This window comes from Procambarus clarkii, chromosome 45 (assembly GCF_040958095.1).
Source record: "Procambarus clarkii isolate CNS0578487 chromosome 45, FALCON_Pclarkii_2.0, whole genome shotgun sequence".
NCBI classification, from domain to species: Eukaryota; Metazoa; Arthropoda; class Malacostraca; order Decapoda; family Cambaridae; genus Procambarus; species Procambarus clarkii.
This window is the reverse complement of record NC_091194.1, coordinates 19,126,680-19,142,784: the sequence shown is the minus strand read 5'-3', so window position 1 is coordinate 19,142,784 and position 16,105 is coordinate 19,126,680. Positions and strand designations below refer to the sequence as shown.

Sequence of the window (16,105 nt, the reverse complement as noted above, 5' to 3'; positions counted from 1 at the left end):
GCATAGTGGGCCAAATAGTGTTTCTGGCTATTAGGTACAATATCAATATATATAATGTGTGTGTGTATATTGTAGTAAATAATGCCCTTATATCTTATTCAATTAATTAATGTAAAAAACATACTATATATAATTAATTCTATAAGTCTTCCACATGAAGACTGTACATATGGCTTTGCTTACCAGACATAGCTGAATTGGCTCAGTCTAGATCATTTTCCGCACTAATGTTTACAATACAGCTAATTCCCTATTAACTTAGCTATTTATGTCGTAAACTAATATGATTAGTTATATTACGTGTGTCCGTCTCACTATATGTTCAGATTTAAATATGCATGATTCTCCTTTCGAGCAAATTAATATTTATATTGATCTGACGCTAAAAAGAGACGAGACGGTTTTCTCACATGTAATATGAGGAGTTTATCCACGAAGGACAACAAGCGCATAGAGAAAGCATTCTCTTCCGCCTATAAACATGGGGTATTCTCTGAATATATATATATATATATATAATATATATATATATATATATATATATATATATATATATATATATATATATATATATATATATATATATATATGTCGTACCTAGTAGCCAGAACGCACTTCTCAGCCTACTATGCAAGGCCAGATTTGCCTAATAAGCCAAGTTTTCCTGAATTAATATATTTTCTCTAATTTTTTTCTTATGAAATCATAAAGCTACCCATTTCATTATGTATGAGGTCAATTTTCTTTTATTGGAGTTAAAATTAACGTAGATATATGACCGAACCTAACCTAACCTAACCTATCTTTATAGGTTAGGTTAGGTTAGGTTAGGTAGCCGAAAAAGTTAGGTTAGGTTAGGTTAAGTAGTCGAAATACAATTAATTCATAAAAAGTTGGCTTATTAGGCAAATCGGGCCTTGCATAGTAGGCTGAGAAGTGCGTTCTGGCTACTAGGTACGACATATATATATATATATATATATGTCGTACCTAGTAGCCAGAACTCACTTCTCAGCCTACTATTCAAGGCCCGATTTGCCTAATAAGCCAAGTTTTCCTGAATTAATATATTTACTATAATTTTTTTCTTATGAAATGATAAAGCAACCCTTTTCTCTATGTATGAGGTCAATTTTTTTTATTGGAGTTAAAATTAACGTAGATATATGACCGAACCTAACCAACCCTACCTAACCTAACCTAACCTATATTTATAGGTAAGGTTAGGTTAGGTAGCCAAAAAAAGCTAGGTTAGGTTAGGTTAGGTAGGTTAGGTAGACGAAAAAACATTAATTCATGAAAACTTGGCTTATTAGGCAAATCGGGCCTTGAATAGTAGGCTGAGAATTGCGTTCAGGCTATTAGGTACGACATATATATATATATATATATATATATATATATATATATATATATATATATATATGTCGTACCTAATAGCCAGAACTCACTTCTCAGCCTACTATGCAAGGCCCGATTTGCCTAATAAGCCAAGTTTTCCTGAATTAATATATTTTCTCTAATTTTTTTCTTATGAAATGATAAAGCTACCCATTTCATTATGTATGAGGTCAATTTTTTTTTATTGGAGTTAAAATTAACGTAGATATATGACCGAACCTAACCAACCCTACCTAACCTAACCTAACCTATCTTTATAGGTTAGGTTAGGTTAGGTAGCCGAAAAAGTTAGGTTAGGTTAGGTTAGGTAGACGAAAAACCATTAATTCATGAAAACTTGGCTTATTAGGCAAATCGGGCCTTGCATAGTAGGCAGAGAAGTGCGTTCTGGCTATTAGGTACGACATATATATATATATATATATATGTCGTACCTAGTAGCCAGAACTCACTTCTCAGCCTACTATGCAAGGCCCGATTTGCCTAATAAGCTAAGTTTTCATGAATTAATGTTTTTTCGTCTACCTAACCTACCTAACCTAACCTACCCTAGCTTTTTTTGGCTACCTAACCTAACCTTACCAATATATATAGTTTAGGTTAGGTTAGGTAGGGTTGGGTAGGTTCGGTCATATATCTACGTTAATTTTAACTCCAATAAAAAAAATTGACCTCATACATAGTGAAAAGGGTAGCTTTATCATTTCATAAGAAAAAAATTATAGTAAATATATTAATTCAGGAAAACTTGGCTTATTAGGCAAATCGGGCCTTGAATAGTAGGCTGAGAAGTGAGTTCTGGCTACTAGGTACGACATATATATATATATATATATATGTATATATATATATATATATATATATATATATATATATATATATATATATATATATTTTATATATATATATATATATATATATATATATATATATATATATATATATATATATATATATATATATATATATATATATATATATATAATATGAAAATAGAAATTCGCAATGCCATGAATATGACACTGAAGTGAATGAAAAATACAAGATAACTAAACCAGAAAAAATAGCAAGATTCAACATCATGCAAGCCTAAAATTCTTGATTGTGTGTGTGATCAGAACAAGTGAACCAGGTATTCTCAAGGCCACTTGGTAAGGCTCCTCTCACACCGCTCATTAAGTCATTGAATTACAGGTGTTTTCATTACATTTGTTCACTTAAAAGTAAAACACAATGCCACACGAGTACTTTGTAAGAGAGAGGATTTTCGCACTCAAAATATTTACAAGTGGGTGTGTGTGCAGTCTAGTAAGGTCACATAGCTTTGAATAATATTGCCTGATATGTGCATTAAGGACAACTCATGCTTGTGTACATAAAGTAATATTTTACTTTAGCCTTGGATTCCTTACTGATTGGCCAAGCAATATGTGGTGGCTTCAGTTACCTGCCTGAGGATGAGAGGCAACAACCCAACACCACACCAAACTTGCACAGTTGCATTTTCATGTCTGAAAATCCATGTTCTGTTAACTGGGTCGACGACAACCTGTGAACAAAACGTTTTTGTTAATTGTGGTAAAATTTATTAAGTGGTAGACATTGTTAGATAGTTTTTAATTAAGCACAAAATTATGCAAGGACAACGACTGATGGCATTTTACTGATGATGAACAGGTTTAGTTTCAGATATAGACAAAAAACAAAGAATGTCATGAATTAGTGCCGATAATTTAGAGAATAATTAAAAGAAACAAATGCACCAAAAACCATAGGAACATTGAGAGTACTGTGAGAGGCTCCCGCCCCCCAGACGCCCCCCAGAGCGACTGACACTCACTGCAGACGGAGCATTTGGCTTCGTCGGTGTTGTCGCCGCAGCCGTCAGTACCGGAGCACAGGACCGCCGTCGACCGACACCGTCCGTTGCCACACCTGCGACAGGAACAGTTGAGTCATGTTTATTGTGGACCTCACACCCATTACAGTATGTTCCCGTACTCACCTAGTTGTGCTCGCGGGGGTTGAGCTTCGGCTCTTTGGTCCCGCCTCTCAATTTTTAATCAACCGGTGCACAGATTCCTGAGGATGTGTATATACTTGTATATACCGTGAATACTTCTATCGCCAACCTCTTTTGGAGTAGAGCAATGTTTAGTATATACCTTTTAGCTCATACTTCGAAATTTTGTTTTGCCAGTTAAGGGGGAATAGAAAAGCGCAGCGCTCAAGTATAGTGACAAATAACTGCTAGTGTCTGTACCCGATGTAAGCTCAAGATATATGAAACCATTGAGACGGACCAGCAAGGTGCAACGATGGATCTCTTGATAATTTTATAGATTCAAAGCTCTTCCGAAGGGGAAATGGGAATGCTTATGCCTTGCTAAGCATCAGGTAACCTTAGACCTTACCCGAGTTGGCAGTTGGCTTCTGAACGTACTTGTTGTGGGGTGATAACAGCTTCTTGTACACTATACAGTATCCCCAAAATCTACAAAGAGGTACTAGCACCAGGATCTACAAAAAAGGGGCAGTTATGGGCCCTTTATAACTAGGGTCACTGGAGACAGTTACGGGCCTAGAGTGACTGTGATAACAATAATAACCCTTAAAAATCTATTTAAAAGGGTCAACATGGCACCCTGAAGAATGATATAATGGCCCAGAGAACTTACCGGAAAGGGCAGTAAGAAGCGGTAATGGATCCCTGGATGCAGGCGGCCTCATCCTCGTCACTGCCGTCGCTGCAAGTTGGTTTGGCATTGCAGAAGACGAAGCCTGGCAGACATCGCCCGTCGCCACACCGGAAAGTCGTGGCCGGACACGCTGGTGACGAGAGCAGTGAGCACACAACCCTTAAGTTTAGTTCATTGTTATGCACCCCATACTCATCTTGTGGGCGGCGGTGGAAAGGGTTACAGAGGCACAATGGGCTCAGGGACTGAACAACACAGGTTATTTAGCAAAGCAAGTTACAGTACAGCTCCGCGAGGTTCAGTAACCGTCCTGCGGCATTGTGCCATCCTACTGTGGTATTGTGCCATTCCTACTGTGGTATTGTGCCATCCTACTGTGGTATTGTGCCATCCTACTGTGGTATTGTGCCATTCCTACTGTGGTATTGTGCCATCCTACTGTGGTATTGTGCCATTCCTACTGTGGTATTGTGCCATTCCTACTGTGGTATTGTGCCATTCCTACTGTGGTATTGTGCCATTCCTACTGTGGTATTGTGCCATCCTACTGTGGTATTGTGTCATCCTACTGTGGTATTGTGCCATTCCTACTGTGGTATTGTGCCATTCCTACTGTGGAATTGTGTCATCCTACTGTGGTATTGTGCCATTCCTACTGTGGTATTGTGCCATTCCTACTGTGGTATTGTGTCATCCTACTGTGGTATTGTGCCATCCTACTGTGGTATTGTGCCTTCCTACTGTGGTATTGTGCCATTCCTATTGTGGCATTGTGCCATTCCTACTGTGGTATTGTGCCATTCCTACTGTGGTATTGTGTCATCCTACTGTGGTATTGTGTCATCCTACTGTGGTATTGTGCCATTCCTACTGTGGTATTGTGCCATTCCTACTGTGGTATTGTGTCATCCTACTGTGGTATTGTGCCATCCTACTGTGGTATTGTGCCTTCCTACTGTGGTATTGTGCCATCCTACTGTGGTATTGTGCCATCCTACTGTGGTATTGTGCCATTCCTACTGTGGTATTGTGCCATTCCTACTGTGGTATTGTGCCATCCTACTGTGGTATTGTGCCATTCCTACTGTGGTATTGTGCCATTCCTACTGTGGTATTGTGCCATTCTACTGTGGTATTGTGTCATCCTACTGTGGTATTGTGCCATTCCTACTGTGGTATTGTGCCATTCCTACTGTGGTATTGTGCCATCCTACTGTGGTATTGTGCCATCCTACTGTGGTATTGTGCCATTCCTACTGTGGTATTGTGCCATTCCTACTGTGGTATTGTGCCATTCCTACTGTGGTATTGTGCCATCCTACTGTGGTATTGTGCCATTCCTACTGTGGTATTGTGCCATTCCTACTGTGGTATTGTGCCATCCTACTGTGGTATTGTGCCATTCCTACTGTGGTATTGTGCCATTCCTACTGTGGTATTGTGCCATTCCTACTGTGGTATTGTGCCATCCTACTGTGGTATTGTGTCATCCTACTGTGGTATTGTGCCATTCCTACTGTGGTATTGTGCCATTCCTACTGTGGTATTGTGCCTTCCTACTGTGGTATTGTGCCATTCCTACTGTGGTATTGTGCCATTCCTACTGTGGTATTGTGCCATCCTACTGTGGTATTGTGCCATCCTACTGTGGTATTGTGCCATTCCTACTGTGGTATTGTGCCATTCCTACTGTGGTATTGTGCCATCCTACTGTGGTATTGTGCCATTCCTACTGTGGTATTGTGCCATTCCTACTGTGGTATTGTGCCATCCTACTGTGGTATTGTGCCATTCCTACTGTGGTATTGTGCCATTCCTACTGTGGTATTGTGCCATCCTACTGTGGTATTGTGCCATTCCTACTGTGGTATTGTGCCATTCCTACTGTGGTATTGTGCCATTCCTACTGTGGTATTGTGCCATTCCTACTGTGGTATTGTGCCATCCTACTGTGGTATTGTGTCATCCTACTGTGGTATTGTGCCATTCCTACTGTGGTATTGTGCCATTCCTACTGTGGAATTGTGTCATCCTACTGTGGTATTGTGCCATTCCTACTGTGGTATTGTGCCATTCCTACTGTGGTATTGTGCCATCCTACTGTGGTATTGTGCCATCCTACTGTGGTATTGTGCCATTCCTACTGTGGTATTGTGCCATTCCTACTTGTGGCATTGTGCCATTCCTACTGTGGTATTGTGCCATTCCTACTGTGGTATTGTGCCATCCTACTGTGGTATTGTGCCATTCCTACTGTGGTATTGTGCCATTCCTACTGTGGTATTGTGCATCCTACTGTGGTATTGTGCCATTCCTACTGTGGTATTGTGCCATTCCTACTGTGGTATTGTGCCATCCTACTGTGGTATTGTGCCATTCCTACTGTGGTATTGTGCCATTCCTACTGTGGTATTGTGCCATCCTACTGTGGTATTGTGCCATCCTACTGTGGTATTGTGCCATTCCTACTGTGGTATTGTGCCATTCCTACTGTGGTATTGTGCCATTCCTACTGTGGTATTGTGCCATTCCTACTGTGGTATTGTGCCATTCCTACTGTGGTATTGTGCCATCCTACTGTGGTATTGTGCCATCCTACTGTGGTATTGTGCCATTCCTACTGTGGTATTGTGCCATTCCTACTGTGGTATTGTGCCATCCTACTGTGGTATTGTGCCATTCCTACTGTGGTATTGTGCCATTCCTACTGTGGTATTGTGCCATTCCTACTGTGGTATTGTGCCATCCTACTGTGGTATTGTGCCATTCCTACTGTGGTATTGTGCCATTCCTACTGTGGTATTGTGCCATTCCTACTGTGGTATTGTGCCATCCTACTGTGGTATTGTGCCATTCCTACTGTGGTATTGTGCCATTCCTACTGTGGTATTGTGCCATTCCTACTGTGGTATTGTGCCATCCTACTGTGGTATTGTGCCATTCCTACTGTGGTATTGTGCCATCCTACTGTGGTATTGTGCCATCCTACTGTGGTATTGTGCCATCCTACTGTGGTATTGTGCCATTCCTACTGTGGTATTGTGCCATTCCTACTGTGGTATTGTGCCATTCCTACTGTGGTATTGTGCCATTCCTACTGTGGTATTGTGCCATTCCTACTGTGGTATTGTGCCATCCTACTGTGGTATTGTGTCATCCTACTGTGGTATTGTGCCATTCCTACTGTGTATTGTGCCATTCCTACTGTGGTAATTGTGTCCATTCCTACTGTGGTATTGTGCCATTCCTACTGTGGTATTGTGCCATTCCTACTGTGGTATTGTGTCCATCCTACTGTGGTATTGGTGCCATCCTACTGTGGTATTGTGCCATTCCTAATGTGGTATTGTGCCATTCCTACTTGTGGCATTGTGCCATTCCTACTGTGTATTGTGTCCATTCCTACTGTGGTATTGTGTCATTCCTACTGTGGTATTGTGCCATTCCTACTGTGGTATTGTGCCATTCCTACTGTGGTATTGTGTCATCCTACTGTGGTATTGTGCCATCCTACTGTGGTATTGTGCCATTCCTACTGTGGTATTGTGCCATTCCTACTGTGGTATTGTGCAGCATTCCTACTGTGGTATTGTGCCATTCCTACTGTGGTAATTGTGGCTCATCCTACTGTGGTATTGTGCCATCCTACTGTGGTACTATTGTGCCATTCCTACTGTGGTATTGTGCCATTCCTACTGTGGTATTGTGCCATTCCTACTGTGGTATTGTGCCATTCCTACTGTGGTATTGGCATTGTGCCATCCTACTGTGGTATTGTGCCATTCCTACTGTGGCATTGTGCCATCCTATTGTGGCATTGTGCCATTCCTACTGTGGTATTGTGCCATCCTACTGTGGCATTGTGCCATCCTACTGTGGCATTGTGCCATCCTATTGTGGCATTGTGCCATCCTATTGTGGCATTGTGCCATTCCTACTGTGGTATTGTGCCATTCCTACTGTGGTATTGTGCCATCCTACTGTGGTATTGTGCCATTCCTACTGTGGTATTGTGCCATTCCTATTGTGGTATTGTGCCATTCCTACTGTGGTATTGTGCCATTCCTACTATGGCATTGTGCCATCCTACTGTGGTATTGAGCCATTCCTACTGTGGTATTGTGCCATCCTACTGTGGTATTGTGCCATTCCTACTGTGGTATTGTGCCATTCCTACTGTGGTATTGTGCCATTCCTACTGTGGTATTGTGCCATCCTACTGTGGCATTGTGCCATTCCTACTGTGGTATTGTGCCATTCCTACTGTGGTATTGTGCCATTCCTACTATGGCATTGTGCCATTCCTACTGTGGTATTGTGCCATTCCTACTGTGGCATTGTGCCATTCCTACTGTGGTATTGTGCCATCCTACTGTGGTATTGTGCCATTCCTACTGTGGTATTGTGCCATTCCTACTATGGTATTGTGCCATCCTATTGTGGTATTGTGCCATTCCTACTGTGGTATTGTGCCATTCCTACTGTGGTATTGTGCCATTCCTACTGTGGTATTGTGCCATCCTATTGTGGTATTGTGCCATTCCTACTGTGGTATTGTGCCATTCCTACTGTGGTATTGTGCCATCCTATTGTGGTATTGTGCCATTCCTACTGTAGCATTGTGTCATTGCTACTGTGGCATTTTGCCATTTCTACTGTGGCATTGTGCCATTCCTACTGTGGCATTGTACCATCCTACTATGGTATTGTTCCATCCTACTGTGGTATTGTCCTATTATACTGTGGCATTGTACCATCATTAGTGTGGCATTTGGCGATATAACATTACCTCCTGATCATAAATTGTCAGTGAAATAGGTTAACTATGTTTTTATAATGGGGTTATTATGAGACTGATCTGAAAGTGGCCCTTGAGATCCACACTACGATAAGCTGGGCAATATAGCGACTATGTTGTCTCAACTTAAGAGAGTGAATGAGTATCAGGTGAATAATGAGTTACTTTTCCATACATCTGTAAGATATCAGTAGTGTGATGAAGAGGCATCGCAATCGGTTGAATAAAATAATAAATGAATAAAGTTATACAATTACTTAATATATTACTATCAGATAAAAGTAAGTGTGTATTATAAGCACTATTGTCAAATATAATAATTAGTAATAAAATAATTTAAGGATAATAATGCAAAATAATAACAATAAAGATGAATGGACTTACTTTCATTACAGGAAGCTTCGTCGGAGCCATCAGGACAGTGGGGCTTGCCATCACACAGATGTGCGCGAGAGATGCAGGTGCCGTCCGCGCAGGTGTGGGCTAGCTCGGGACACCTGTGTGGGAGGCACGACGCCTCGTCCGACCCATCCTCACAATCCCTCTCTCCGTTACACACGAAGTACCAGCTGATGCACCGACCAGATGACGCGCACTGAAACGTGTACTTATTTACTGCAGAGGAAACGCAGTCGTTAAGTGTAAACAAACGTCTCGTCTTGCCCAGGGTTCGAACCCAGGATTATGCTGTTCTGAACCGATTGTGCTAAACAGAGCATTGTCTTACTACCCGAAGATGTAACAATTCCTTAAAACACTTCTTGAGTGCGTGACCTTAGCCTGACTTGCTACTTAATTACAAGGATACGATATGCTTCCTTCGGCATACGACCTAGCCCTGTGTATGCTTACCTGGAATGTTTCCTTGTGACATCCTCTGTTCTTGGCGGAGCATTCCGAGGTGTCGTAGAGACAGTGGCAGACGCCGGCGCGACAGAAGGTGAACGGATCAGAGGCTCGACATTGGTTAGAACTTTCGCACCTTTCACCCAGCGAGACAGGTATCACTCCGGCGTCTGTGAAGGGAAACTCTTACTGGGACAGTGACGGTAAGTGTTGACAGGAACGAAGAGCAGGCAATAGTTACCAAGGGGTTCACTCCTTGTGAATCCTGTTACTTCGTGATTGTTATTATCGTTAAATAATCTAATATGTGTGTTGTGTCCTCTCTAGGGTTCATTCACAGTCTCGACGGTGATATAAATACATAAAAGAAAGAATGAGCATTTTCATCATTTGGTAAATAAGGTTAAAAGAATGGGGTTGGCAAGTCTGGGGTCAGACAGTGAAAGACAACGAGGGCTGGATTGTTGGGCACTGGGGATGAACGGGGAGAGGAGGAGGAGCACTTATGAGATGAGAACACTTACATCTCATCACATCTCTCATGAGTGTTCTCATTTCACTTGTGAGATGAGAACAGTTACATCGAGGACCCTTGTTGTCTGTAGGGATCTCTTGACAAAGGTCCTTACGGGCTCACCATAGCCCGTGTTACTTGGAACTTTTTGTTCCAGGTAGCGAATCTTTAACAACAACATCTTGACAAGGAGGCTACACTTCTCAAGGAGCAGTGTTCTCCAGTAAAGGGTTACTGTTGTCTGATGTGAGCTCAAGTTATATACTTAACTTATTTTGAACATTGTCTTTTTGGTTTAAGACCTGGTGTTAAGAGAAGCGGACGCCCAAGCTCACGTGGGTCCGCAGTGGACCTCCAGGCCCGCAGATCAGCCTCCTCATTGTACATGATAACTTGTAACAATAAATATATTTAATCAGATTAAAAGCTAAACAATTTGGATAAAAACGGTTTTTAGAAATGCCTGCTTCCAGCATTCATCTTTGAAGTTTGAGTCTAAAAACAAAGTTTGTTATAGTTCTAATAGCAAATTTTTGCTGAGTGATGATAGGCTTCGGTAATTTGCAGTGATTGAATCCAATGCACTGATACTGTATGTAAGATTGAGATAGATTAGTGCGTAGTGTAATGAGAGAGAAGAGTAGAGTGCGGGGACATAATATCTGATTTTAGGAAATATACCGACCGTTTTTGAGACTTTTTCTGGGGGGTGCCCCTTCGGCTCCCCGGAGCTATCTGGGCTGACATGAATGTATTAGACCCTGGCATCAGTCAAAGCGAATGGAGTTCTTAGGCCTACCGGGGACCACAAGCTAGAACCTGGCCCTCCCTCAGAGAAGCACGAGGAGCAATGGCTTATAGAAACCCCCATGTGGTTGGAAACATTCTATATCTGCCATCGACCGGGTCAGACACCCAGAAAAGTAGGCGCCCCAAAACAAACCCTCTCTGGTTAAAATATTGCTACTGAAAGCCAAACTATTGGACAGAACTCTCCCAAACGAAAAACGAGCATGACGTCACAACCGTCACCGTGCCGCCGTTTGGCACGTCTCCCCTCTCTCTCCAGGAGGGGGGGGGGAGCTCCTGACCCCCCCCCCCCTTCCTTTCCCGCACCGGCTATCCACACCCTCAGTTCTGCGGCTAATGTGAGATTTGGCGGTTGTACAACTCTGGCTCCAGACTTGTTCCAGTGCTGTGGCTTGTGGTGTGGTCCTGTTCTTGGTGATGTGCGAGCCAGGAGTAATTTCACCTATACTCGGGCTGCATGCGCCTAGGGTTCCCTATAAGTACTGCCCTTGTGGCTTGGGGTTCCCTTTCACAAATCGCTTGGGACCTTCCTCCGCTGTGGTCTTTTGCTGCTTAGTGATTGCCCGCTCTTGGAGTCAGCTGGGGTGTTCCATGTACCCCAGCTGACTCTGCCTCAGGGTAGGAGGTTGCTTCATCACTGGTGATGAGGTAATGTGCAGCTTGTTTTCACCATAATACAGCGGCCGGCTCTGTTCCACTTGTGACATTGTTCTCATGCAAGGTTTTTCTTTCCTTTTTCTTTTCTGCCTGGTGGGGGTCTGCTCCATGGTGTTGTTGACCCTTATATTTCTGTATTCTTGGTGATCGTCTCGCTAGGTTCCTGTGTGTGTACACGTCACGGGGGTTCAGCACTTAGTAGTACGGTTGGTAGTTTGGGTAGGTGGTTAGCAATACCTTGCCTGGGCTTCCCTTAGCAGAGCGTCTAAGGACACCTGAAAACCCCCATTGAGACTCGGTGGTCCGATGGATGCATCCCCTGGGTTCCATTTCACTTCGTGTGAGTTTGAGGGTTGCTCTGTCCCCTTATCTCAGGATGACAATCACCTGTTCTGCCACCGTCATGTTGCTTGTTGGGTCGGTGACACCTTCGACCCGGAGTCCCGCGAGTGGTGTTGCTTGTTTCTTCTCCAGTTCACCCAATCCACTGATCATGATATTCGGGTGCAGGCGGCTTCAGCGTTGCATGTGCGTTTTAGGTTGCGGCAGCGTGCTAGGTTGGTTGCTTACCCGGATGCCCCGAGGCTGCCCCGTTTTGATTATAGGGACCTGGACTTGTGGGTGTTAGTCGCCTCGACTTTGGTTTTGTTCACGCTCCCTAGTCTAACCTGCTATTGTTCATCCTGTTCCCCCCCCCCCCCCATCCCCCTTGCTTCCAGCTCCGAAGCGTTTGAGGGTTTCGTAGTCAGGGCTGGGTTTAATTGGTGGTGAAACTCGGGCTGTTTCAGGGAATGCCCCATCTGGTGTGACGACGAAGGCATTCGAGCCCGTTCCTCCAGTCAGGGGGGCCCACTGAGTCTGACCAGTGGGCCCCCCTTCGTTCAAGCTTTTCCGGCGGCTTCTGCCTTTTCTTTTGAGGTGGAGGGTTTGGAGGACGGCTCGGCCTCGGGTCCTGATGTGGAGATTCTCAGGGCGGGGGGAGGGGCTGACTTGGGGGGCTTGGGCCCCGTTTGACCCTGCTTGGGTTTTGATGTTCTCTGAGTGCGGCTTGTTGCTGCATGGAGTGGGGTTTTCTTATCCCCCCTCCTTGTACGAATTTGATATGGCATTAACCCCTCCCCAGGTTCGGTTCCAGGTTCCTTTGGGTACTTCGGTTCCTACCTTGTGGAGGTTTTCGGCCTCCTGCATCCCACATCATGAGGTACGAGAGGCCATTGCGGCTTACCTCCTGCACGACCTGGATTATGCCTCGATAATGGATCCTGCCTCTTTCGCGTTCAGTTCTTCCTTTCCTTACTGGGTGTATTACGAGGTTCTGGAGTCGTCCTGGATGGCAGATTGTCCCATCTTTTCGTTGGGGGAGTGGCATATGTTCTGTCAGTCCTGCATGCTTGAGTGGCGAGAGGCCCTTACAGTTGTTCAGGTTTATCTGGTGGGAGAATTTGAGCGCCTCAATGCATGTTTGTTCGCCCCTGCCGTTTTTCGGGATATCGGCTTGGTATAGCTTCACGTGCAGGTTCCCTTCCTTTCGGCTGCCCTGGTTGCTGAGGACGTGCATTCCTGTGGCCATCTGGCTTTGGTTTTGCATTTCTTTTCCCTTCTAGAGCTGTCTTCGGACTGGCTTGAGGAGGACGTGGAGGCGCTCGGGGCCGATCCTGAGTTTGGTGTGCTGATCTTGGCGGTGCGGACATTGACTGCTCTGTTGAAGCTGATTGCGCCAATCCTGCGAGAGTCGGTGTCTCTATTCTTTGCTTCTCATCTCGCATGCTGGCAGGCAGTGCTCGCTCAATCGTTGGAGTCTGCTTGGGATCTAGCACTTAGGTTCTCTCCACCTTTTTGTCCTTTGTTGTTTGCAGAGTCTGCTGTGGTGCAGTATCTGCAGGCGGCATCTTCTAGTTGTCGTTCTTGTTGATTCTCCTGGGGGCCCGTGGGAAGTCTTCCTGGAAAGATCGTGCCAGGGCATGGGGTTCCTCGGTCATGGTAGGCCAGTGGTGCCAGTTTCGGAGCCGGCACAGCCTTCGGAACCGACGACGACTTGTCGATGCGGTGATCGCTCTGCTAGTAAGTCAGCTTCTCGTAAAGGGCGTCGACTCTTTGGTGGTTCGTCCCATTGACGGGCCAATGGAGGGGAGGGTCACGCTGTTTGCTCAAGTCTGGTCCCACGAATTGTGGGCTTTTCGTTTCTTGCTGCCTGCGGTCGCGTTAGGTGGCCCCTCCTCCTTCAGGGGGTTCGGAGCAGGCCTCTTCTTTTTCTGTGCTCTGTCAGGTCATCTTGAAGTGGGTTTGCTGGGCATGGTCAAAGCATCATCGTCCCTTTGGTGACTTTCCCGCCGGTTTCCGGTTCCGAAACGGGACTGTGCAGTCCTGTGGTTCATTCTGGACTTGTCCCATCTGAACCCCTGGGTCTATTGCCCCTCCTTTCAGGTGACTGCTCAGTCCCAGGTCCGGCTTCTTTTGGAGTCGGGCACTAGGATGGTGTCCCTGGACCTCAAAGATGCATATTGGCACATTCTGATTCATCCTCAGTTTAGGGACTGTCTTGGTTTTGTCGTGAGGCATCAGGCTTACCGCTTTCACTGCCTTCCATTCGGCTTGAATCTGGCACCTCGCATGTTTACATGCCTTACCCGGGTTGTAGTGGCCCATCTGTGTCTCTTAGTGGTTCGGGTTCTGGCCTACCTGGACGACTGGCTGGTATGGGATCCAAGCTAGTCCTCGTGTCTGCTTGCCGAGTTTGGGTTCTGGCCTACCTTGACGACTGGCTGGTATGGGCTCCCAGCCAGTCTGTGTCTGTTCGCCAGGTTCGGGTTTTTGGTGAACTGGAGGAAGTTCCATCTGGTTCCCTCTCAGATTCGGTCTTGAGTGAGACTTTCGGACCACTTCCTTGTCTTTCCCTCTGGAGGCTCTGCTGCAGTCCCACCTTCCACTGTTTTTGGAGGGCTCCCGGGTCACGAGGCTATTGCTCGAGGATTTGTGCAAGAGTCTGAACTTTGCCATGTTGCTCTACCCGCCGGGTTGGGTTTGGCTTAGTCGGCTGTTTTGGTTACTTCGGGAACGTCCCTTCTGCCTGGCCTACAGCACGATGAGGGAGCTCGTGGCCATGTGGATGTCGCTCCAGAGGGTTCGGGGTCACTCGTGGATCAATGATCAGGCTCCATTCGGATTGCTCTCCAGTGATCCATTGCCTAAACTGAGCGGTTCGATGCAGTCTTTGGCTCTTTGGGGGTGGTCACTTCGGGTGACTTGTCTGCAGAGTTCTCGGGGTATGGCTCTCCTGGCTATTTACGTTCGGGGGGTGTGCAACGTCTTGACAGACAGCCTGTCATAGTTCATTCCCCTGTCCCCTGAATGAACAGTCGATGCCGACTCATTCAATTAGCTTTGTTGGACATAGGGTCCCTGGAGGTGGACCTCTTCACATTGGCGTGGTCGAGGCATCTCCCAGTATATGTGGCGCTCTTCCACGACTGCGACGCCGTCAGGGTCGATGCCTTCAGGCAGGACTGGTCGAGGTGGGGTTACCTGTACCTCTTCCCCCCTGGTTCTTCTGTTGCTCCAAGTCCAAGTTCGCTTGGAAATTTACCAACTGAGAGTAATCCTGTTGGCGCCTTGTTGGCCGGCCCAGCCTTGGTTTCAGGCATTGTTTGCTCTGTGTCCAAATTCGGGGGGGTCTTCCCACGGCTTACCCACTTTCAGCAAATCGGGCCAGTACTTTAAGTAGCTGGTTCAATCTTCTTATGGCTTTACGTCTGGTCTTTCTGATGTGGATCTATTATGTATGGTGGGCATGTGGCTTCGTTGATGGTGTCCCGCCTGCATGCTTCGTCTCGGCAGCAGTATGAAGTTTCCTGGCAATCCTTTCCTTATTTCTTGTCCCTCCGTAGGTTGTCTTCTGTTTCGGATCGGGTTGTCTTGTCCTTCCTTTCTTGGTTGTTTCAGGACCGTCATATTATGCCAAATACTGTCGTTTCGTATCATGTGGCACTGGCGGAGCTGCTTCAGCTTACGTTCGGGGTGGATGTTACTTCTGCTCCGTTCTGCAAGCTGTCTCGTGCGTTGTTTCTCCTCTGGCCTGCTCATGCGCCGCCTGAGCCGTCCTGGTTGTTAGACCTGGTGCTTTTTTTCTGTCTTCTTGGTTTGTTGTGGCCCCTTCGGTTCAAGATTGCTTTGCAAAGGTTCTTTTCCTGTTGGCATTGGCCTCTAGGGGTCAGGATGGGGAGCTTCATGCTCTTCTCTGGTGCAGAGGTTTCTGCTCTTTTGGTCCTGGTGGTAGGTTTGTTCGTTTGCAGCCATCTTCTTTTCTGGCAAAGAATGAGAATGCTGCTTTCTGGAGGTGTCCTTGGGTTGATGATGCTTGGTTGGTTTGGCCGAGGGTGCATC

At 45.4% G+C, this 16,105-nt stretch overlaps 1 protein-coding gene across 2 annotated transcripts in view; it reads right to left on the bottom strand.

The window, feature by feature from the left end:
• Positions 1 to 2,333: 2,333 nt before the first annotated feature.
• LOC123769726 (SCO-spondin) overlaps positions 2,334 to 16,105 on the bottom strand; it is a 108,414-nt gene continuing 94,642 nt past the window's right edge. Inside the window, exons 7-11 of one of the 2 annotated variants that reach the window (XM_069301492.1) lie at positions 9,751 to 9,914; positions 9,283 to 9,493; positions 4,080 to 4,230; positions 3,242 to 3,336; positions 2,334 to 2,950 (exon numbers count right to left, since the gene is read on the bottom strand). In XM_069301492.1, the coding sequence (XP_069157593.1) occupies positions 2,931 to 2,950; positions 3,242 to 3,336; positions 4,080 to 4,230; positions 9,283 to 9,493; positions 9,751 to 9,914 (641 nt within the window). In that variant the 3' untranslated portion in view covers positions 2,334 to 2,930. The remainder of the gene's footprint in view (positions 2,951 to 3,241; positions 3,337 to 4,079; positions 4,231 to 9,282; positions 9,494 to 9,750; positions 9,915 to 16,105) is intronic. The other variant, XM_045760945.2, reaches the window with a different exon arrangement.